This window comes from Syzygium oleosum, unplaced genomic scaffold (genome assembly GCF_021117445.2).
Source record: "Syzygium oleosum isolate NSW1041296 unplaced genomic scaffold, Sole_v2.1 Sole_v2.24, whole genome shotgun sequence".
NCBI classification, from domain to species: Eukaryota; Viridiplantae; Streptophyta; class Magnoliopsida; order Myrtales; family Myrtaceae; genus Syzygium; species Syzygium oleosum.
This window is the reverse complement of record NW_026607508.1, coordinates 853,636-879,160: the sequence shown is the minus strand read 5'-3', so window position 1 is coordinate 879,160 and position 25,525 is coordinate 853,636. Positions and strand designations below refer to the sequence as shown.

The 25,525-nt window shown below is 38.7% G+C and overlaps 1 protein-coding gene and 2 long non-coding RNA genes across 6 annotated transcripts in view; 1 reads left to right on the top strand and 2 right to left on the bottom strand.

Annotated features, from left to right (window-relative positions):
* The window catches only part of LOC115667269 (disease resistance protein Roq1-like), a 110,002-nt gene that overhangs the window by 6,680 nt on the left and 77,797 nt on the right, over nucleotides 1-25,525 (bottom strand). For 3 of the 4 annotated variants that reach the window (XM_056302545.1, XM_056302547.1, XM_056302544.1), the window contains 2 exons: nucleotides 3,734-4,841; nucleotides 3,371-3,643 (listed from right to left, as the gene is read on the bottom strand). In XM_056302545.1, the coding sequence (XP_056158520.1) occupies nucleotides 3,371-3,643; nucleotides 3,734-4,841 (1,381 nt within the window). The remainder of the gene's footprint in view (nucleotides 1-3,370; nucleotides 3,644-3,733; nucleotides 4,842-25,525) is intronic. The other variant, XM_056302546.1, reaches the window with a different exon arrangement.
* Nucleotides 17,108-17,949, top strand: LOC130134838 (uncharacterized). Its single transcript, XR_008814333.1, has 2 exons — nucleotides 17,108-17,562; nucleotides 17,657-17,949. It is a non-coding gene; the product is annotated as an uncharacterized LOC130134838 (long non-coding RNA).
* LOC130134837 (uncharacterized) lies at nucleotides 21,379-22,247 on the bottom strand. The gene is made up of 2 exons (XR_008814332.1): nucleotides 21,805-22,247; nucleotides 21,379-21,756 (listed from the first exon to the last, which is right to left on the bottom strand). It is a non-coding gene; the product is annotated as an uncharacterized LOC130134837 (long non-coding RNA).

Genomic DNA, 25,525 nt, shown 5'->3' with positions numbered 1-25,525 from the left:
TTTTTCTCTTTCCCGGTCTGCAAACAGTACCGCCGGAGCTTCGCCGGAGCTCCGATCGCCGTTCCGTCGACACCCAGCCGTCCAGCCTCGCCGTACGTCGCCGTCCAGCACAGTCCGTACAGTGTCCGTACGGTACTGTTCACCGTCCGTACGGATCACTGTTCACGCCGGACCGTACGGACGCCGCGGCTGTCACCGGCACCTCGCCGGCCACCGTCCCAGCCTGTCCGTACGGTGTCCGTACGAAAGCACTGTTCACGCGTCCGTACGGGGGTGCACTGTTCACGCCGTCCGTACGTCGCCGGCGACGCTGCTGCCGCTGTCCCGGCCCGTTCCAGCCCCGTTCTGTCTCGCCTTTTTGGGTAAGTGTTTTCCCCAAATGTCATTTAGGACCTCGGGTATTTCTAGACTCGTTTGAAGTTCGGTTTAAGTGATTTTAGGGACTGTTTGCTGGCTGTGATGTGCCGTGTGATATGCTGTGAGTGGCTGTTCGATACGCAGTTAGTACCATTAGGACCGGCTCGTAATTTTATGAAAGTGCCGTGAAGAGCCGGGAGTGAGATATGGTGATTTTGAGGGCGAAAAAGACTGATTGATGGCTGTGGTGTTTGGTTTTAGGTGCTGTGAGGTGCTGTTTGTCGTGTGGTTGGTACTGTTAGGTCCGGCTCGAGATTTTGTGAAATTGTCGTGAAGGGCCTGAACTGATTTGATAACGTTTGGGTGTGGAGAAATGCCAGTTTGTGTGTTGATCGTGTGTGCTGTGATATGACTGTGTGGTTGTGGCTGATTTGGGATTGTGCTTGGGCCGAATGTGATGTGGTGCTATGCCGCGTGTGTGGCCGTGAGGTGTGGCGGCGTGGACATGTGAATGTGCATTGAGTTCGTGTGCCGAGTGTGGGTGATCATGTGGTGTTCGTGTGATGAGAATGCGTGTTTGTGAAGTGTACGTGAGATGTGAATTTGGTGCGTGGCTATGTATGTGTGAGGCGTGTATGTTTGGCCGTGCGTGTACTAGTCGTGCGTAAGTGTGGTTTGAGTGGAACGAGGATATGGAAATGTGGTTTGGTTGGAAAGGTCCGTCCTGAGGCGTGTACGTTTACGCGGGACGATGCCGTCCCTGACGAGGTGACGATGCCCGGCCCGACGGGGGTGTCGATGCCTGACGTGGTCAGAAGACCGTTGGCCTGATGCGTTTTACGCGGGCGCGGTAGAAGGAAAGTGTGTGTAGGATTCCGTCCTGAGGCGTGTACGTTTACGCGGGACGATGCCGTCCCTGACGAGGTGACGATGCCCGGCCCGACGGGGTGACGATGCCTGACGAGGTCAGAAGACCGTTGGCCTGATGCGTTTTACGCGGGCGCGGTAGTGGTGGAAAGGTTGAGAATGAGTGGGATTTGGCAAGACAAGCGAGAGGATTGTGGAAAGTGACGCATGGTGTGAGTAGCGTGCGAGTGTGTTTGTATCGCGTGATGTGATGCTTAATTATGGGGTAGAAACTGCTAGGCACGGTATGGGACGTGCCCAAGTGGTTTCTGTCTTATAATTGAGGCACGCGCGCGTCTGTGATTCCTTGCTGTGATGTGTTGGCTGTGTTATTGTCTAACGTGCAGGAACGTGCGTGATGGATTCCAGGTAGGGTCGCATGTGATTGTTAGTTTGGCCGATCGTTGTGTGTTATGTGTGTTTTCGTCTGGCGGTACGTGAGTGCCTACGTGGGGTTTGGGGTTGTACACTTATTGAGATTCGTCTCACGGTTGTATAACCGCCACTTTCAGACCCCCGGCCCTAAACCCGGGAAGTGCGCCTTTTCTTTTTGGAAGTCCGGGGAGCTGCTGTTGGTGCCCAGTGGAGCTGCAGGTGAGTTCCAGAGTTTCAAGCCAGAAATTCAGAAGCAGACTAGACGAGGGCGATCCTTAGGTTTTTCCCTAGGGTTTTAGGGGTTGTGTAAATCGGGTTGACCCATAGGGAAGTTAAGTTAACCAGACCTCGATCTTTTGTTTAAACGGTGACTGAGGATGTTAGTCTGTATTTATGTCTGGAATATGATGTTTGTATATTTGGTGTTGTATGAATATGTGGTTGCTGGATTGTTCTGTTGTTCTACCCCGTTGTCGTCATTATTTGTCCGGGGTTTTATTATTCGCTTCCGCATGTGGCTCTGATGTTTGGGTTGGGTCGGCGACGTTCCTGGGACGTCGCATCATTTCGACCGGAGCAGGGGATGTCGCGAGCTCGATGGGGTTCGGGGCGTGACATAGACGAAATTAACATAAGGATTTGATTGCACTAATTTGATAAGTTTTAGGATTTGAATGCACTTTTAGAAAGTTTTAGAACTCAATTGCACTTTCATGGCAAGTCTTAGAATTTCTAGTGCACTTATCCCAATATTTTATTACGTTTACATAGAAATGCTGCTCCTCAAGTACTGATTTAAGCAATCAATATTGACTTGCTTTACAACATGGTGCATTCAAACCTTGGACTGAGCTAATTCTATTAATGCCGTTCACGTATGTGCATTGGGTAAGGTTCCATCACTTGATGGCTACATGGCCTCTAAGGAACCATTGAGTGAGACATGCTTACCACATCCAAATTAAACGCCTGACCACTCGGCCAGCTACTCCTTGGGTGTTTTTGTTTCAGTTTTTGTTTAATTTTTTGGTCGATCATTATCCAATTTTATATTAAATAAAAAAAAATTATGTAACCAGCCGACATAGTTAGAATTAGGTTACACAACTCACACTAGCAGATTTGAATTTTGAATTTCTTTACTAGCAGATTTGATTTGATTTTGAAATATAACTATGTCGATTGTTAAAGATATTAGGTTCAGAAAGTATTCCAACTTTATTTATTCTATGATATAAAGTAAAGATAACCTTCTTTTTTTAAGGGATTTCAATCTGTTTTTTATTCCTTCCATCAATTATCCTCACTTATTTTATAGATATCATACAAATGGAAAGATGTGTGAAATTGGTTATTCTATTTTGGCTTACATATTTCAACTTTAAAATTTAAATTTTCTTATGATGCAATGACCATTAAAAAAAAATTCAAATCTTGGAATATCTTTCTTTTTCCACATATAATTGCAAAATTTCTTTGTATTGTGCACTTTATCAACAGCATATTTCCATTAAATGTTTCTAACGAAGTTGTTTTGCTTAATTTTTCAAATGCCAATTTTGCTGCACATAAAATATTAAACGCAAGTACTTACGGTCGTTTGAAAGAAAATAAGGAAGTGGTTTCTAAAACATAGGAACACCACTTCCTTCTGTGTTCTGGTACATATAATACGCATATATACATACAAATGAAGTAGATAAGAAAAAGGTCAATGTAAGTAAATGCTCACCTTAAGTTGTTTTGGCACTACTGTGATACTGCTTTCATGCATATCAAATCCCACTAATTTCTTTGGATCAGATGAAAATTCTGGAATCCAGGAAGTACATCCATGCGATCCAAACCATCTTAGCTCATTAGGAAGACACATAGGACCTTGGAAAGAAACATTGCGCACAATGAGCAATCTCAACCTTCTCATTTTAGTAAAAGCATCACCACCGATACATATTTGTTTAAGCTCAGGTGGCTCCAACACTATGGCTTTTACAGCACAATCTCCCTGTATATACAAGACCATATAGGTTATGCCTATTCAGTAATTAGAGTAAAAAATAAGGAGCAAAATTTTGATTTTATTTGTGAGTCTTACAATGTCACGTGAAAGAACATCGAGAACATCGTCATACTGCCATAATCTGCTACGTCTTCCAGGATCATCTCGACATTCTTGGTTCACAATATCTATCCCCATTGCTTGAATCAAGTCATGCATTTTTAGGCCTCCATACTCAATGCTTATTAAGGACCTCTTAATGAGTATATCTAATCCTACAGTTGTATGTAGATCGCAACTGTCGAGGACTTTCTTTGTGTACTCTCTAGCCCGCCCCTTAAAGAAGCAGGCAATATGGAGAAAGATCTCTTTCTCATTTTCGTCTAGTCCATCATAACTTATTTTGAGCACATCATTAATGGTTTTGTCAGGAATCCTAGAAAGTTTCTTTAATGTACTTTCCCATATATCTTCTGTTGTACCATATAATAAGGAACCTAGAACCACAAGTGCTAAAGGAAGGCCTTTAGCATGATTCAGAACACTCTTCACTAGATGTGTCCTAATTTCTAATTTTTTGTGTCTCGGAGAAGCATGATTCCTAAGCAGCTCATGAGCTTCACTGTAACCCAATGGTTTAACTTCATACACATGATCTTGATCTATCCCATGACAAGTTAGCAACTGTCTATCTCTTGTAGTAACAATGATCCTACTTCCATTACCAAACCAGTTGCCTTCTCCTACTAAAGCATCTAATTGGCGCAAGTCATCCACATCATCAATGAGGAGGAGAACTTTTTTGCGACCAAGTCTGTGTTGTATGATATTAATACCTTCATCAACATTGGACACTTCTAATCTTTGTTGCGGTAATAATATATCATTTAGGAACATTTCTTGCAAGGTAACTAAACCCCGGAAACCTTTTGAAGTCTCTCGAACATCTGCTAGAAAACATGAACCCTCAAATTGTCTAAACATAGTATTGTAAAGGGCTTTTGCTAAAGTTGTCTTGCCTATGCCTCCTGGTCCCCATAATCCCACCATGACAACATCATCATCAGAGTCAAGGTTGAACATTGATTTCAACTTAACCACTTGGGACTCTATCCCAACCGGATGCTTAGCAACTTGCAAATGTGTTCGGTTTAGGTGAATGGAGATCTTCTTCACAATGCTTTGTATAAGCTCTGACTCATCTCTGACAAAATCATAAAAAGAAGTTGTAGAATCGTTTTAGCAATTTGAATAAGCAAATAATGAGCAATTGCTAGTTAACGATGACAAAGCAGTGCGTCACAATTTCAGATAATTACAGCCAAAACAATATGTATTTCCACCGAGTCAAATGTGAACTCCGAGAGCTCCACACCAATCAAAACATGTATCTATCTACTTAAGTGATTCATGTTCTTGTGATTTAGACATATGACGATTCACTTATTTTTCTTTTTGACTGTCATACGTAATTTATTTCTAAGTTTAGTCAAAAAGAGCCATTTAGGACTTTGAATGATGGTTAATATTTTGATTCCAAAAGAAAATTCCCCAAAGCACGATGTCATTGCTTTACATGGCCTACACACACTAATTATCCCGTATGAAACATTGCGAACTTCCTTATTCCTTCCAAACAAATGGGGTAAGTGCAACAACACTATTTAACATTTTGTGCATTTGTCAATCAAGTTTTAACATTTTATTTTGATCAAATGAGTTCAGTCAAATTTTCAGCCGATGAAGTGCTAGTGTCAATTTTTTATTATTGAAAAAGTTACGGGTTCGTTCTATGGATAGCCACATGTGATTTTTTGAACTTAAAGTGCCACTTGTGACAAGTTGAGGACTCAGTTGACCAAAATCGAAAATTTAGAGAACTCAATTGACCAAAATGAAACGTGAAGACCTTAAAGCCCAGAGAGAAAATGTTTAGAACTTTTATTACACTTTGAGGAGGGCAACAACGATCCAAAAGAAAGAGCTACATACCTTACCCGAATGAAACAGGGCTTAGCTAAAGCTAAAGGCAGAATTCTATTGTTTTGATGCCCAAAAATAGGTTTATTTTCGTGACGGTGAATTTTAATAAATATTGGTAAGTGTCAAAAAAATGTCGGCGAAAAAAAGATTGGTGACTTTTTCTTTCACATAACTTGTTAGTAACTTACCAACAATTTTTTGAAATCACCAAATTCTTTTTATAATTAGCACATGACCCATTTTGTACTAACTTACCAAATTTGATTTGCATAACTCATGGCCTCAAATTTACTAACTTTTATTTGAAATTACTAACACAAATTAGAGTAACTTACCATCTTTGATCATATTAAATAAACCTACTAGTTTTGGATTACCAACTTTCACTGAAGCTACTTACCAATGTTTACTTGTTCTTTTAATTTGCCAACTTTTCTATTGGGTTACTAGCTCTCATTTGAGTTATTTACTAACTCATTTTTTAAATTGTCAACCTTAATTAGACCGACTTACCAATTTTTGTTCGATTAACAATTCTTGTTTGTGTTACTTGCCAAGTTTTTTTTTTAATTATCAATTTTTCTTATGTTTTGCCAATTTTTATTTATCTTTCTTAACTACACTTAGATTCACCAATTCTTTTATGAAATTACTAACTTAAACTTAAGAGACTTAGGAATTTCCAAGAATCATAAGATGAAGCATCTATATATATACTTACAATCATGTGTGCATCGATTTATTTATTTATCTATTTATTTTTTAAAAATGATCTTTATATTTACTTGTAAAGATTACTTTTCTTACAGATTTTCTTATAGAAAATATGGACTCCACTCTACTTACCCATCAGTCAAATGCCACCCGGACAAGTTACCAACATCGAAAAGAGCTTTCTTCCATCTCTTCACTTTCTCTGAATCCTTCCCAAACTTGGACTCATGCTTAGCCAGAGCTCTCCGATAACTCTTTCTCCCCCCTCTCACTTCTCTTGGGTCCACTTTATAAAACACTGGTAGAACGGTGAGGTTCTTTTGCTCCTTGCATTCCATAATCTTCGCCACCTCTTCCAAGCACCACCATGAGGAAGCATAGTCCTCGGAGAAAATGATGACTGCAATGCACGATTCTTCGATGGCCTTCATAAGCGCTGCCGATATATGGTCTCCCTTTCTCAATTCCTCGCTATCACGAAAAGTGTATATTCCATTCTGGTCTAAAGCTTTGTAGAGATGACCGAGAAAGTTCTTACGCACGTCCGCACCTCTGAAACTCAAGAAGACGTCGTAAATCTTTTTGGGTTTCGATGAAGAAGCCATTGGATGATGGAGTTCTAACAATCGGAAACGACTTTTAGCAGAAGATTTGAAACTGTGTTTTCAGGTAGTTCATCCACCACTTGATCTTCTTGTTGATTTACTCTTATACTAAAGGTGACAGATGCAAGACTTTCTTTTGGGTAGGGTAAACAAAGAATAATGTTAGAAATTTGTAAAATAAAGGCCGCGTAAGACCGCGTGACTCAGGCTTCTTTGTGGCCGACAAGAGTAGGGACTAGTAATAGATCACAAACCGACAAACAACTTTGGTGGTCTTCCTCGAAATTTCATCCCTAACCTCCGAGAAGAACTAGCCAAGAGATAAATAATTACACGCACAATCAAGTGTGGACAAATCACAAACTCACTTCCTCGAAATTTCTGCTCTGATGGCCACAAGCTTCTTTGTGACCGACAAAAGTAATGGAGAAACAACGTGGGGTGGTGGACTCTTGTGATCTGGTCATAGGCTCACTAATCAGAAAAACTTTGCTGGCTTCCTCGTAAATGGAAATGGCATCCGTCTCTTTATTGGAGGATTTGCCTTTCATATATTAAAATCTGCGAGGGATTTGCAGTCTTAAAAAAGGAAGCAGTATGTATTCCCATATTGCACGTGATCAAGCAATCAAGTTGATGTTCAAGCCTTGTGAAAATTCAGGCTTCGTGCATATTAAATATATACGATATGGCATAAAGTTTTTATTGGTTTTAAAAAAATCATTAGAGTTGTCTCCATATGTGGTGTTTAAATGGTTTACGTTTGCTTTATCACATAATTCAAATCATTTGGAGATTGAAATTCCAAATAAGAAAAGCACTGTGGACTAGTGTAGAAAATCGTAATATTAAATGGTTAATCATGCATAATGTCTTATGCTGAATTATTGTGGATCAACAATGTTGACAATCTATAGTTTTTACTCCCATTTATATTTAAATTCTCCATTCTCAATCATAGAAATGTAATGGTTAAGAAGATAAATCAGACTTATATAAAAGTGACACGTATTGATACTTTATAAATGGATATGCTATTTTAATCAACTTATTAAATAAATGAGCCAACAGCAGCTCATCCACAATTGTTTGTTTTTTTGTTGAGAAAACGTTAAGATGCTTTCAAAGCATCGTGTCATCAACCACCAAATTAATTATTCAATAGCAAGTGTTATAAATTTTGACTTTCCTCTAAAGCAAATTATTATGAACGAATAATTAATTATGTGGTGGTATTGGGAACACCTAACCTTCTCTCTGTTGGCGCATGCTACAATTGTTCTATTGCTTCAATATGGCTAAGGAGCTTGGTTGATTGTAATTTATAACCTCTCATCAATAGTGCCACTTGACTTATATTTTGGTGATATATGCCACAAACACAATGTGTTCTAGAGAAGTGGTTTTAGAACCGAAAGCTGGAGTCTACTATATTCAACAGTTCAAGTTCAATTTATCTTCTTTTCTCTTTTAGCACCGAAAGAAAAGAAAAGTGACGACTTTTAAGTCAAGCCCGTGAAATTTTTCCAAAGTGGGAGGAAAAAGTTTCCAGCTTTATAGTTAGAGGAACCACCCCTTCAAGATAGTCATGAAGAACGCACATTTATTTCTCTTAAAATTCTATCAATTATTATGTGTGCAATTGTCACAGCATCAATTACTAGTACGTTAGTTATTATGCATACGAACTGTCCTTTTTAGAATTCAATGAAAATAATATCACTTGTCTAATCTCGATTCGCTAAATCTCCTCTATGTTGAAAGGATGGACATCGCATAAGACCCATTATGTAATGTGTACGATCCAATCATCCTTTGTAAACCAAATTTATTAAATGAATTTGTGAAATAAGGGGAATGATCATAATGTTGCAAGTGGATCAGATTTTTTGCCATGTTCTTGATCCCTCGGTCGCAGTAGATGATATTGTGGCCTAAGAACGAGTTCTAATTCTCATGATCTATTTATAGGTGTAAGAGGAATTTGGTTAGCAAGTAGCACAAAAATCGAACTTAATCAATGGAAGATTATAAATTCTCACTATAAATTCTCAACCTCGAATTTCTTGTCGTCAAATCCAAGTCAAGTTTGAACGTTTCGAGTGTACTGTTGATCCTGCTACGCACCGAGCAAGGCTTTCTCCACCGTGAGACAAGGCATCTTCTTTTTCTCCTAGCACCAAAAGAAAAGAAGAGTAACGACTTTTAAGTCAAGCCTATGAAATTTTTCTAAAGAAGAGGGAGAAAGTTTTCAGCTTTACTAGTCAGAAGAACGACACTTTGAGATAGTTATGAAGGAAGGTTTTATGCGAGAATACGTTTTTTTTTCCTAATTTGCCATAGGTGAATTGTCCAATATATCCCCATTCGAACGCAGAATAAAAATCTCAAAGCAAAAAGTAGCGGGTTCCAATTCCAGAGGCAATTTTGAAGACGAGCAAAGCGGCAAAAATAGAGTGGCTGTTTTAAGTTTAAGCAGGAGGCAGTGTCTCAACTCCAGATTTGTGGCAGAGGCAACATAATTTATTCGAGATGATTTAGAGAGTTTCCGATTTAGATCAATCAAACAGTTCACTCATCAACTGCGAGATCAGCGATCCCTCTTCTATTTGGGATAGTCATAAATCCACCATGGTAGCATTCGAGTCGGTATTCAGCCGGTCGAATGGAGATTTCGGAGAAATCTCGACCCCTCACATATTTTTTTAACTCTGTCATCCAACATGAAACGAAAGAGAAGCGCAACTTTTCTTAGAACTCGGGAAAATGATGGCGCTCAAGGATGGTCCAGGACATCTAAAGTGTGTGAACACATGGACCAATTTTCACTTAAGACCGCATATCTGTGGCCGACAAGATTAGTGAGCAGTGTAGATCGGTACTGGTCCTCGTGGACTCGCTTATTGCAGGGACCGACAAACAACTTTAGGGTGGTGGATTCTCATGATCTAGGTCGTAGGCCCGCTGATAAAAACAACTTTGGTGGTCTTCCTCGAAATTTCATCCCCAACCTCTGATAAGTTGTTTTTTCCTTGCCATATAGTAATTTACCACATAACCACTCAAGAGATATACAAATTACACGCACAATCAAGTGTACCAGCAAAAAATAATTTTACATCTATTGATAATATAGAACTTTGGAAAAAGATGGTGCTGAAGTATGGGCCGAGACATGTAAAAGACATGAACACATGGACTTATTTTCACTCAAGACCGCATATCAGCTTCGAGGAAATGGCTTTGATCTGTTTAGTCTTCATTTTTCTTTCTGTAATTGAAGTATTTCATGTCATTAGGTTAGCTTTTGTCAAAGGCTCTAATAAATAAAATAAAAAAACTTTTCTGGCTTCCTTGAAAGGGCATTCCCAACCTCCAAGGTGTTGTTTTTTTTTTCGCTAAATAAATAATTTTACACATGACAACTCAAAAGATATAAAATTATATGCACAACTAACTATATATAGGTCTAAGCCTATTTCAATTTTTCTATCCGCATAATTACTAGCAAACCCATGAAAAAAATCTGCGAGTCCTATGAACAAATAAAGTTTTGCCTTGACCTGGAATAGCAATTTTGATATAGTGTAATTTGTACCCAATAGCGCTTTTACGACAATATATCATTCAGAAAAACACGGTGCTTAAGTGTGGACCAAGATATGTCATAAGTGTGAACATGTGGACTTATTTTCACCACCGTGTTATTCGGAGTATTTGATCGACACAAGCTTCGTTGTGGCCGACAAAAGTAGTGGAGAAACAACTTTGGGGTGGTGGATTCTTGTGCTCTGGTCATAGGCTCGCTAATCAGAAAAACTTTGCTGGCTTCCTCGAAATGGCATCCCCAGTCTCTGAGTGGTTTCCTTTTTACTAAGTAATAAATTAACACATGACTACTCAAATGACATATAAATCACAAGACAAATATACGTTTTGTATATAGTAAGATAATCACAACATTCCTCGCCAAATGTCTAAAGAGTCGGTTTTTAAAAATTTATAACTCTAACTTTGTATTGACACAATTTTTTTCTTGGAGACTTTTCATTCATTTCATGAGAAAACTAATAATCGAGTTTGTCGATAGTGGTGCGATTAGATGCTTAAACAACAACATTTGCTTAGCTTAGTCCCACACTCGAACTTCTTCATTTTAATCGGCCTGATGAACAGCTCGACATGCGAGATGAATTGGAATTCATAACTCCAAAATCATGGCAATTAGCGTCAATTTCATGATAGTGCGATTGGACCCAACTCCAGGATTGCGGGAGATGGTCTTAACTCTAAGATAGCGGGACTGGACATGATTCCAAGTTAGTGGAATTGGTCCTAACTCCTTGCTGTGGATTAAGATATGATTCGGCCAATCATGATTACAAGAATTGTAGAAGCTTAGATCAAAAACTACCAAGATGAGGATCAGATGAGTCAAGGCTGGCCAAGAGAGCGGACTTTGATGAAAAAACAACCCGTTTTTCTAGAGGATTTTTTAAGGAGCAAAATACGGTCAAGAGATTTGGATTGCACGAAATAAAACATGGTCAAACACTCATGGAAGGCCCTCTGCCCACTGAACAAGGCTTTCTTCACCATGAGACACGGCATCTTCTTTTTCTCTTAGCATGAGAAGAAAAGAAGAGTGACAACTTTTAAGTCTAGCCTATCAAATTTTTCCAATGTGGTGGGAAAAAGTTTCCAGCTTGACAAGTTAGTGGAACAATGCTTTGAGATACTCATGAAGAATGTGAATGACCAGGAGACGACCGGGAGAAGACCGGGAGCCGACGCTTCCAGCTTTGTTATGATGAGAAGGTTAGGCCAACAATGGTAAGGAAGAGCATTGAGAAATAAATGCATCATAGATATCCACTTATACAAGTGAAATAATTCAACTTAGGTCTTATTTGTTAGTTGTGGAATCAGACTACCTAATGAATTGGAGATTCAAAATTTTGGATTTTTCATTTGGAAAGATATTTTTAAACTTCGAATTGAATTACCAAGCAACACTTGTTAATGAAATTTCACTACCACCGTAGTTATACTACATCACCATCAAAATCATGGGACAATTGAGTCACCCAGGACCTCGAGGCTAGCTTAGTGTTAGTATATTTGCTTCTCTTCACCCCAATTGAGATTGACTATAAGGTTTTGTGAGAGAGACGGTAAGAATATTATACTTTGAAACACCTAGGACCCAAGGGTCAGGCTCATAACCTCGACAATCTGGTCCGGGGATCCCTGGTCAGCCTCGTGAACCTGACGCTTAAGCCCAAGACCCCAGCGGTTGACCTGGGACCTTGGCACTAGCGGCTAGGACCAATTGGTCAATCGAAGATTCTGTTTAGGTAATGAATGGATTCTTCTACCACTATTGTTGGCATCGTCTTGCTCCATCCCTCTATCTATATTATTATATAATTACAATCAAACTAATCTAGTTTATTTTCCTCAAATGGTAGCCATTTGGATTACTAAAAGTTCATGAAATAGCTTCTATTATTGTGGAAGTGGCTTTCTAAAATTCTCCTTATTTTCTACAATTTTCCTAATTGCCTCAAGGATTACTCTATATTTTAGGTAATAAATTTGTTCATTTTCTTCCTTGCCCCTTTCTCTTCTCATTCATCTATATTATCCATTAATAATTATTATCTCCTAATACTTATCCAAACAACCCCTACAGAGACGCGTCAGATATGGGAAGCTGGCCAATTTTTCTTCCTCTCATCAAGTGTAGTACGAGAGCATATATCTCTTCTTTCAAGGATCTCTTCTCGAAATCGAGAGTGTTAACGCCAAGCCAGATCTATAAAGTTGTACATCCAAAAGTTCATTGCCATAGACTCATGGTGGCCTTCAATTATTTGCTTTGCACGAGTTTTTAGATTTTCCGAATGGATACAAGTACTTCTTACTTTGCAATTATTAGCGTAGGCACCCAATTTTTTTACCAATATTTGATCACACGGACAATTCTTGGATAGCACTCACTCTAGTAGAAAATTTCTCGATTTCAAATGTATCGAAGCCTTGAGCATTGAAAAAAAAAATTTAGTTGAAATAACGATCGATTGGTGTGATTGGGCTATGCTCTGCAAGATCAACAACGCTCAATTTTCCCACTCAGAGAGAACCCTCGGTTGATGGCCAAATGAGAGAACAAACAAGGCTATCTGGAGTTTGAAAAGATTGATTGGGTCAAGTGAGCTGGCCAGGGATGAGATAAGAGAGGAAAAACAGAAAGCCGGTCATTTGGCGATTGATTAAGGAAAATCTGTCCGTGAGCTTTGGAGACAGAATGAGAAAAGGATTCGGTGGTTCTTTTTTGAAAAAAGAGATAAATACGAGAGATGGGGACTCTTTACAAAAGTAAAACCGATCGTGAGCTTCAAGGGGGGATGGCTTTCGGTGGCTAGGGGATTCAAAAAGGGCGATTTGAATGACAGTTGGAAAGTAATGGAAAATCAGAATCAGACAAGATTAGAAAGCGGTGAGCGGAAGAAAAAGCTTGAGAGTCGAAAGGTGTAGGATTCGTTTCTCATGTTACTTTGATATGAAATTCACTGTCTTTAATCCCCTTCGCATGAACTTGTCTAGGGATGAATTATGTTGCCTGGTTGTTCCCTTTCCATGATGGTTTCAGACAGTGTATGTTTCATCCATGTTCGGTGCCTTGAAGTATCCCAGAGTGACCTCGTTGTTTGTCTGCATGATTTTGCTTCATCCAGTAGGTCCTGTTGCATTAGATTTGCTTTTACGTTAAATTCATTAGATTTTGCTTCATCCAGCAGTTTCTCATCGTCGTTTTTACGTAGTGTTGGCCTTTTACCTGCACCTTCAATAACCCAAAAAGTTTGGATCTTTCTACCGTTTCAGTCATGCACATAGCTTTACTTAGTTCGCAAGCATTCAATTAACTCTTCTTGTACTCACAAGCACTTAGTTATATTAAATCGTAAAAGTAATGAAAAGAACTCATAAGTATATAATACAAAAAACTAGATGGCTTATGAGATGACTATTGCATCACAAGATTAGTTAATTCATAATTAATCTGGTTTCATCTAGTGCAGTATTGATCTTTGTCACCTAGATCAGGAAACTCATATTTATTATTTACTTTAGCGCACGTTAATTTTTATGCATAGCTCATGGAAATCCTATCCCGAACCTTAATAACAAGACGTTGTTCAATGTTGCTCGATACGGTTTGGGTTATTTCTTTCCTCATCTTTTACTTTCTATGTTATTATTAATTGGATTTGTATTTGTTTGAGTATCCATACATGAATATTTAGATTTCCATTTCTTCCGGAAAAAATCAAAAAATAAGAAAGGGAGTATTGCATGGAAAGCCTTTTATTAAAGGAAAAGGTACCCATAACGAGAATTACCTTTCTTTAATATAACCGAGTTCCCGGACTTATGAATCTCTAGTTCGTAAAAGTGAGCAATCTCCCGTGTCTTTCTTGGCTCCTAACTTAGTGGCGACTCTAGCTATAAGTAATCAAATAATTAATGAGAAACCAATTTGTCATCGGTAGGGTTTGAGAGAGTTTCTGCGAAGCGTAAGTACCATCTTGCAAGAGGGTTATTTGCGCCTCCTTAGCAATCCGTTAAACTCCCTCAAGTTCACTCGGGAGGGTCGCAACACATTAAAACAAAACTAGTTCTTCAAATAAGACCAGAATGAAGTAATGCTTTGTACACATAATAGCAAGACTTTTCAAAAAAATGGACAAATATTTTGGAAAGCCATGAGCTTTCCACGAACATGAATATCAAGTCAATTGGATGAAAGAGAAATGAGGGGTAATAGTTTGGAAAAATATATAAATAAAATAAATTATTCTTCAAAGAAAAGGAAAAATCGATGCCAGGTAGTGGCACACCTAATAAGAGCGTGTCACATTGCTCTTGCAGCCCAAGCCTATGCCCCGCACTGATTCTTTACTACCTAGAGGCCAGAGTCTGCTAAGGAGTGAGTCGAGGGCCCTGTGTAATATCTCTATGATGCTCTGCAATGGCGCAATGGCCTTGAGTAAGGCCCAGGGTCCCTTGTGCCTTCAATTTTTCCATGTAACTAAGGGGTCAAAATAGTTCTTTCTTCAAGGTAACTTCTGTCGACAAAACTCCCTATGTAGTTTGAAGATGACAAAACATTCCGTGGGAGCTAATCTGTGTATTTGAGTGTGCGGATGCAGGTGATGTTTACAACATGAAGGGCTTTCTTGCTCTGCATACGGGAGAAAGAGATACTGAGTGGAAAGTGTTAGATTTGAAAGAACCTTTGGATTTTGGTAAACATGCAAGGGACATGGAATCATCGAGGTGCATAGATGGACCAATAGAAGGAGAGCAACTTGGATAACATGAATATATTAATATGCTTGGAAGGATCTAAGTGTAGAAAGTGAACAAATTGAGATTAGGCAAAACCGCCATGTTTGGACGGACCACGCTGTAGATGAAGTTCATGCCAAGGATGGAATGGACAATACTCAAAGTACTGGGAAACAAAGTCGTAGCTCTAAATCGATTTAATTCAAATTCAAATTGGTGCTTTGTAGCCAACCTTTTGAAGCCTTGGAATCCATAGAAAGACTTTGTGGAAATGTTTTCAGCTAAGAACAACTCTTGAGAAAGGCTAGAAAAGCCTGGACCAAGGCCATTTGGGCCCTGAGCCGGGCTGGGCGCACTCTAGGCCTTCGCTAGAACCAGCCAGTCACTAGCTAAGGGCTCACTAGCCCTTGTGACCATGCATGTCAGTGGTGTATTTATTTAAGCCATGAATAATACATACACGTCAGCACGTGTCGAGAAACTAGCTAGTTTCACGTCGTCTATCGTCAACATGTTTCGCATCAAAATTGTTTATTCACCCGAACTTGCATTTTATGCCATTGGATTATGCCTTCGATGTTTGGATACATACTAGATTATTCCTCGTGATTTGATTTGCATGTCATTTAGCATCTGTTAGAATATGTATGTTCGGTTTGATATTTTAATTAGATTTCCATTTTTTTATTAAAACAGTGTACATCGGATTCATTCACGCTCTTACGATTGAATTTAGTTTTGTTATTGGAATCATATGCATTGGGCTCATTGCATGCTATTTTGATTGGACTAAATTCGCCTTTGGACGATGTGTCCGTGTTTGTTCGATTCAAATGCATAGGACATATTTATTGCAATTTTTTCTTAAAAGAACATGGATCACATGACACGATCAGTTGAGCCCTTAATCGCCCCGTGACGAGGTGATTTTACCTAAGAGCGAGTAGCGAAGTTTTTTTAATTTTCCAAACATAAAAAGAATACTATACGTGTATTACATTAGGAGATCTCATGACATAAGATTAAAGTATCGAAATGGCAATGTGGAAGGTGCTAACCCATTCCGGCACTTAATCAAATCCTCGGCCCTTAAAGTTTTATTCGCTTTTAGTCTAGTTGACTTTTCTTTTCGAAAGCGACCTAAAAAATGATTGGTGGCAACTCTTACAACAATTTAAGAATTTGGATCACAGTGGCTTACCCCGACCTAGGAAGGGAAGAACATAGATACTTAGACTTTTGGGCGGAACTACCCAATTTCTACTCTAAAAATGTTAACTTTTTCTTGAAAATCCACGGGGGATATGCTAGGGTGATTATGTCATATGTTTTATCAATATTTTGATTTCGTGTACATTGAATTTGTCAGGTCGTTGGACGAGGCATGACTAATTGAATGATTTCAAATACTTTATGCAAAAGACTAATGATATTTACGAAGAGGCCATGATCCAAAATCTGATGCTTATGGCAGTGCAAAAGTATAGCATCAATAATTTTTTTTTTCATAATTAGACAAGTTCCACTATAAAAAATTGATTGGTAAATTGTAATATCAGTTTCGAACTTGTGATTTCGACAAACGTTTTAATGTATAGATCAAGGCTTTGGTTTAACTTTAATAAGCGTTTTTATATTAAAAACTTTCGATAGATGAGATTAAAAATTTTAAATTGCTTGAAATAACAAGGTGAAGGTTGGTATATCATTAAATTTTTTTTGCTAAAACTCGCAATGTTTGCACGAAAGATTCTTAGTTTGTCAGGGGCTGTTAAAATGGGTCATAAATTCATATTTTAATCAATATTTATGAAAATGGGTCGTATAAGGGTTACCATGAAATTAAGATATGGGTCATAAATGGGTTTGAAAAAGAAAAGCCCAAACAAAATGGGTTTTATTCGGGTCTTTTACAAACCCATTTTCAACCCATCATCGACCCAACTCTCTCCTTCCTCTCCTCTACTTCGTCTCCATCTTCCTCGCCCCCCCTCTCTCTTCCGACGGACCTCCCCGATCTCCGCCCGCTCTTACCAAGACCCTCGAAATGAAGCGGAAGTCCCGGCTCGACTTCGCCGCCTCCGGTCAGCCCCGCGATTACTCCATCGGGTCCTGGATCTACGATTGGAGCTTTGAATCGGCAAGGTATGACGGCTCTTGTAAGGAGATATTCAAGGGATGGAATCACCAAATCTTCGGCTCGCCTTCGTCCCCGCCGAGTCCTCCGATCGAGCACGAGCGCAATGAAATCTTTGCAGACCCCTCCAAGTTTGATTCTGATTTTCTGCACGTTTTCGTTGGAGGTCATTTGCATTGTTGCTTTGGGATGTGTGTCATCGCGAGATTTGAATGACTGCATCAGGATCTTTGACGAAATCGCAAAAATTGAGCCGCTCATGGGACATAGACGAATCGGAGCTCCACCCCGAGTACCGCACTATCTCGTGCGAGCTCCGCGCGCTGACGAAGATGGTCCGTGACGAACTCAACAACGCCTTTCGTGGCCGTCAACTACGAGAAGTCCGCCGTTGTCGGGGCTACCTCATTGGGGCTGCCGTTGTCGGCGCCATCGGCCGCCGTCGGGGTCCAAAACCTAGCGCTAGGGTTTTCATTTTATTTTGCAAAATTTATTTAATTTTGAAGAATTGTTGGGCCTTTTTATTTGTTTTTTTATGGGTTATATGGATGGGTTTGGATTGGGTTGGGTATGGGTCATTTCAATTGCTCGGTAAGTAAATGGGTCTAAATGAGTGGATTTCGATCGAACCCATTTATGATCCACCCAAACCCGACTCAACCCACCCATTTGCCACCTCTGCCTAGAAATGACTAAAGTCATTCACGATGAATAGAATCGTCAAAAGATTTAATACCAAATCGAAAAAATTAGGATCGAAATGGCTGCTGTATAATGAGTTTAGGACTTTTTGGATAATTATCCCGGGAGATCAACTATAGTGCCTAGTATTTCCTTACATTTACGCAATCAATATTTACTGTCATTTTTTTGCTGCTTATACTGATAAGTGTATAGTAATCAGAGACGGAATAGAGCAAGTAAGTTGGGCGGCCAAAGATACTCTCTAATATGAAATAAGTAGTAACAATATTTAACGAACTTATTTTTTAAGAAAATAAATGTAATTATTAACAATATTTAAATATATTATTATCTCTTTAATTGTTTCAGACTGAGACATATATTAGAATTCTTAACTGATGCGACAGAGTATAAGTAATCCTTTAAATAAGTTGGTCGCATTTAATGGCCAATAGAGTGTGGTTTATGTCAATGTACTTAGCAGGGTGTAAGTGCAATTATAATTTAAAGGGATAAGTGCATTCAAAGTCTTAAAACTTGTCACGAAAGTGTAATTGAGTCTTAAAACTTTCATAATGTGTAATTAAGTCCTAAAACTTGTTAGGAAAGTGCAATTGAGTCCTAAAACTTTCAAAAATTGCAAACAAGTCCTAAAACTTGTCACGAAAGTGCAAATAAGTCTTAAAACTTATCAAATTGGTTCAATCAAATCCTTCCATTGATTGTACTTTTTGAAAGTTTTAGGATTTGATTGCACCTTCGTAATAAGTTTTAGGACTTGATTGCACCTTCGTGATAAGTTTTAGGATTTGATTGCACTTTTTGAAAGTTTTAGGACTTGATTGCACTTTCGTGACAAGTTTTAGGACTCAATCACATTTTTTAAAAGTTTTAGGACTCAATTGCACTTTTCTGATAAGTTTTAGGACTTCTAGTGCATTAATCCCTAATTTAAATGAATGTGAGGTTTTTGATGTTTAAGAATGTCTGTCATGTCACATAGAGTGTAGATAAAGTGGACCAATATTCATACATTAAAGTTGCTCGACAAAAGTTAGTGTACTATAAAACAAAGACTCTTATTGAGTTTCGAAACACGGTCCTTTCGTTTAAATACTAATATATAGTCTATTAACGAAATCGCTTGCTTTTTTTAGGTTTGGGAAAAGGGGGAATGTTGGGACAATTAATGGGAAAATACTAATTTAGTATAACTGTTCCTAGGAACGTTGATACATCAATTATTTAGACAAGTATCATTATAAGTTTTTCCACCGAACCACCCAAAGTCACGTGAGACCACAAAGTGAGCAAGAGGACAAAATAGAATATCACATTCGGGATTCTATTTGTCTTTAAAATAATATTTTGGAAGTTTTTTTAAAAGATGAAAACAATTCAAAATGACTAAACATAAATGGATATGTGCCATGATAATTATTTTTGGAGGACTGACCTTTAGTAGAGCTGACATTTCATATGATAATATAATCATCTTAAAAGTCGAGCAAAAGGAATAAATTGTGAACAAAAGAATATAGTAGTAGTACTAAATGGTAAAAAGACTTGGTAAGAATTTTTGCAGATATTACTCTTACAAATCAAAGGCTTGTTTGTTTAAAATCTAGTTTAAATAAAAAGTATATTTTCCTTTTCTTATCAAAACTCTAAATAATATCCAAATTTCAAAAGAACATATATGCGAATTTATTTGTAACGTATACTGTGAAAGTTTTGTGAGATTACGAATTGAAAAAATTGAAATGAGAGCATCGCAAAATTTAAAATTAATGGGAAAATGAAAAATAAATATTGTCGAGACATGTAATAAATTAAACTGTGAAAAAGCTAAATATTAATCAAAAAGAAAATTGCAAGGGGCAGAGTGGGAGACAAAAGCCAGATATTCTGAAAAATATAGGATCCTCGTCATACAGACTATGGAGAATAGAGTATAGTGAGGGGTCATTAAACTTTCCTTATTCGATACAAATTAAAATCTAAAAATATTGCATAAGATTGTCCTTCCATGTCGGCCATCTACCACTCCATTCATTAATCGTTACGTATACATAGTGGACCCACTTTCCACCTTTACTCTATACCCTCCGTCAATCTTTCTCCGTTACTATTTCTCTTTGCGCCTTCTCCTCTTCTGCAATCTCTCTCCCCATCGAGAATCCATGAAGTAAAAAAATTTCAGAAAATCCGAAGAGTTTATGGAAGTGAAGATGAGCCCCCATGAATCGGACTCCAAAGGTCGCACCGTAGAGATATTCAACGGCTTCAAGCTTCTGTACAATCCACCACTCACTCGCTCGAAGGAGCCCACCTCCACGATAAGTAAGAGCCTTGTTTAGTTCCTCTTTCTCTCAGTATATATGATGTTTGTGGTTGTTTGCTTCCACTACTATGCGGACGAAGAAGGTTCAGATTTCAAGTTTAGCTTTTAGTGTTCTATTTATTTTATTTCTCTTTTTTAATTTGCGACATATAAGATTATACACCCCAATTTCTATGTAATAGGATGATACTCAACCGGGAGTGACGTAAAAGAATTTGATATGCACTTCACAAAGTTGTAAGTTCTGATCATGTGTGATCTTCACATTCTATATTGATTCTAAAAAAAAGGTTGGAACATCATGGTCAAAGAATATATTTGGTGACGACGGTTCGATTTGAATTTGTGGACTTCAAATTCTTAAGTAATCCAGAAAATCATTACCATTTGCGATAACATCGAAATGCATTTCACACCATTACTAGAAAATTTGAAGTTTGCATATTCATAATCAAACCGTCAGCGGATATATTATTTGACACTGACCTTCCAAAAATGCCGAAGCAAGCACAGAAAAATGCAGTCTCTACGGCAAACTCAAAAGCTCAATGGATGGAACAAAACATCCATAGAGATGGCGAAGATCATGACTAACTAGAGTATCATTTTGTGAACGTGCATATCATCGCTACTTCTACATCACTCCTAGTTGAATACTATCCAAATACATAGGAATTGTGGGGTATTATAATCATGTCGCCGATTAAAAAGGAAAAACATAGAGGAATAAAAAGGTAAGTTCCAAAAGCCAAGCCCGCTTCGTCCGCACAAAGGAAGCAACCGCAAACATAATATGATCACAATCATTAAAAAAAAAAGAAAAAAAAATGCATAAATAGGAGAGAAGGGACTGAACAGAGCTCATGCTTCTCGTGAAGGTAGGCGCCAAGCGAACACGCCCAAACTCTTCACGATCTCCTTGCCAAAATAATATTGTTTAGCTTGCATAAAGTAAGATCACAAAACCCATAACATTATTGTCAATTCTGTACAAAATCCAAAGGAAGATAAATCCACCGCTTGGACTTACTTGACCAAAATTATTGTATTTCTTTTCAAGCTCACCAATCTTCTTCAGCCTTGGTCTTCTTCAACTTTATTTCTTCGATATGTGAGACGCCAGTGAAGGAAGCTCCAGTGTTGAATATCACGGACGGGAGAGAGCATCGCGAGGGCTTCTCAGGAGTAATGGAGACGTCGGCTTCCCTGGAGGCTTGACTGGTCGCGGCAACAAGATGTTGGACTGTAGGTACGCTGGTGATTTCGTTGCTGGTCGTGGACAAAGGCACCGGTAAACCTGCAAGAAAGCACCGAGAAACTCAAGAGGACTAGCTGGAAGGTTCACCAGACTAGTGGTGGGGCTGGATTCGCGGTGGCTCAACACTCCTCGGGTCGATTTGAGCATGCAAAGATTGCAGGAACTGGCGTCAGTGCATATTGCGTCGGTGTGGTTCGGATGGTGCAGCTGGTGCAGCATGGAGACGGATGTGAGACGCAGTGCAGCAGAGACTGGAGCCACCACAGCGTCGTCGGGATGGAGGTCGTGCGGGGAAAGCCTCCGCGGCCTTGGCTTCAATGATGCTCTGTTGAAGAAGTGAAGGCGTGGAATTGGAGTGTGAAGCGTGAATATTTCGAGAGAGACACCCTTTGCCCTTCTTTCAAGCTTTGAAAGAGTTTCCACCCTTTGTGAAAGCAAACGCTTTCCCCTCTAAATTGTGGCCGTCCCCCTCTTGAGAAACAATAGTCCTCCTCCCTTCTCTTTACATAATAGAGTTTATATAGGGCTGACAATTAGGGTTTCTTTCAAGAGTAAGAGATGTCTTCGTTTCCTAATAATTCGAATTCTAAAAGACATACTCTATCTTAACAATAAGAAACTCTTCTCTTCTCTTATTGTGATAATATCAAATCAATTTGCTCAATTATCCTCTAAGATTTGAATTTTGATAATATCAAGATTAATCGCCCCCAAGTTTTCTTTTCATAGATTAATTTTCCAATTTGACATTTTAATTATGCAATTTTCGACTCCTTGGCATCCATGGTCTTGGCAAAATTTCATGCTCTTATGGGCTCAATCCAATTAATCCAATTAAGTTCACAACCATTCATGTAAGTCCATTTGTCGACGATCCAATTTAAATGTAAAGATAAGCGGCCTTATCACTATTAATTAAAATGCTCATAGTATCTATACACATATTTAACTAATATTTTTGTCTAGATTTCGGAATAATCCTTAATTGTTTATGCAACGAACAACTAAATAGGTTATCAAAATTTAGGTGTCTGACGGATTCATGTTTCAGAGGAAGCTCCTAGGGTCACCCCGTTTCGGTGACCCCCTGGGCTTCATTAATACCTCCATTTGCATTTTTTGGGCCAACCATTAACTCCTCCTTGAACCACAGAACAAGTGCAAATCTCTCTCTCTCTCTCTTCTGAATATATTGTACACACAACAGCTGGATGCTGGCGAACCAGATGTCTTTCTTTGATGGCTCAGCTCTCTGAAGAGTGATAATGGACAAGATGTAGAGTTCCCAAAAGTTCTTTACGGCTGCAGTTTACACAAACTTAGAAAAGAAAGGAAAAAGGAACATCTGGCGGGTAGCCAGCCATATTTCAATGCGTAAGATAATCTAGATCTGCAATGTACAACCCTCCTGCTGGATAGAGCATACACACTCCACTTGAATAACAAATAGAAAACGAAAGAGATGGATCTAATCGGTGAAACTATCGGATCGCATTGCTGTGCTCTCCATCTAGTAGGCTGCTTCAATGGGCTGGAATTACAAAACTGCCCTGCGCTTTTGACCTTTTTTTATTTCTTTGAGACAGAACATTTGACTCCAATGCCAAGTTGTCGACACCCAAAAATATACCAAGTCATGATGGGTCGACGTTAGGTTGTCGATGGAGCCAGCAGGCAACGCGATCACGAATCGGTGAATAGCCGATGCCAAATTAATGTCACGAGACCCATGGTCATCTAAGAAGAGTAGTAGGCCGGGATGGTCGTCGACGTGCAATGATAAACGGTCAGTAGTAAGCGAAGACTAGAGAAAAGTCAAGCCCAAGGACATGCCGAAGATCATAACCGCTTATGATAAGAACGAGCAGTTAAGGACGATCTACATGAAGCCAGGTTAGTTGTAATTTGTAATTTAACAATAACCGCACGATGACAGTTCTATTTTGTACAAGGCTATATAATGCCAAGAGGCATTAGTTGTAAATGATCTGCAATCCATAACATTTGTGCAATTTTTATCCAATTCCAGTTTCCAGTTTTATCGATTTGCTATTCTTTATTCTTTAAATTCTCTAGATTCGCTTTAGTTACCATCAGTAATCCTTATTATGCAAATTAGTCCCTATCAGAATCGCCACAAAGCCCAATTCATATTAAAAATTAAAGATCAAACTTTTGCTAAAAGGTATTTCATCGTCCGCGATCCTATTTTGGCAAAACGCAAAACTACTAATCAAAACTTTAAACCCAGATCTCCTCTAGACAACTAGAACAGAAGAAAGAAAGCCAGAAAGATTGACAAAGGAAAATCAATCTCCCCCGTCCAATGAACTAGTGACAACCACAGCGATAGTCGTTGGAGTTCCAAGAAGTGAACTTGATCAAACTCCAAGCTCGTCGATCACACTTGATCAAACCACGATGGTTATTCTGGATGCCAGACACCACTTTGCTTTCGGTCGGCTTGCTAGAAGGTGAGTTGATGGTGGGATACACCTTAAATAACAAAGAAGAATCGCTTGAGATGACATTAATAGAGGGAAATTCTCAAAATATTGCTGTATATGTGTCACTTTGGTGGCCAAGCATTTACACAAAACACATTTTCTATGCATATTCACTCATGACCACTCTGAATAAGATACGAAATCTTATGTATTTTGTGATATCAGAAAATTTAAGTTTAACGTTATATTCCTGAATCTCAAATGCCCGAGCCAAATTACGTGCATATTCGCAAAATAGATTAGATGACCCTTGTACCATACTAAAGGGAGTGACTAATGCTATTACATCCCTCATATATTATAGTAATTTTGCAGCACCTCGCTCCAGGAAAATTATGCATGTATACCAATATATCTCGAACGACCGCATGGTGCACAACGCCAAAAAAGCTGTCATGCACACACGCACGTTTCTTCCGCACGTGGCATTTGCCTTGCACACGCGTACAGTCTTCTGCAACCTCTGTGCGGGGATGACCAGTTAATGACCTGCTGTGTTTTTTCTTTTGGGTCGAATTTAAAGACACAGCAAATCCGACACTTTCGGAGCGCAATTAAAGCTCCATTTTTTATTTTGTTAAATATTAATCATCGAAAATCCTGATTAAATTCTATAGTAGTCCCTAATTTATCGAGAGATAGACCCAATAACGGAAAAGCTTCTGAATAACTCTATAGCCAGTCAAATGCATTCTCGTGTAAATGCATGATAACTCGAAATTGCACGCAATCAAACTGTCCTTAAGATCGGAAATAGAATCACGAAGCTTACCCACGCATCTACTGGCCTAATGAAGGTCCAATTATGAGGAATTTCTACCATAAACACTCGGTAAAATTACGAGGAATTTTGCCCATGCATGCAGGTGCCCCAAATGGAATTGATTCAAAATTAAAGGCGCAAAATGATCAACATTGCTGTGGGTAATATGATAATCAATCCAATATAGACATATGAACAGAAATCGACATCCAATTTGAAGCTCGTCTATTAGGTCTAAAATTTATTCCAAAAATTTCTGAAACTTCTAGATCACAATTCCCACGACCCAGATCATATCACCACATGAAATTAATAGAACAGAACCGATATTCAACGTAGAAAAGAACCCCCACAAATTGATAAAAAGTCCTAACGGATTATGGTTCAAAATCACCATTTTCCTGTTTATTTTAGACTCTGGTCTTTTGGGCAAACGGTTTGGTATTTCTACGTTTTACTAGACAATGATAAGAACATAATCATGACTCGCAAAAAAAAAAAAAACTCAAATTTCGACATTTTATTACCAAAAGAAAAG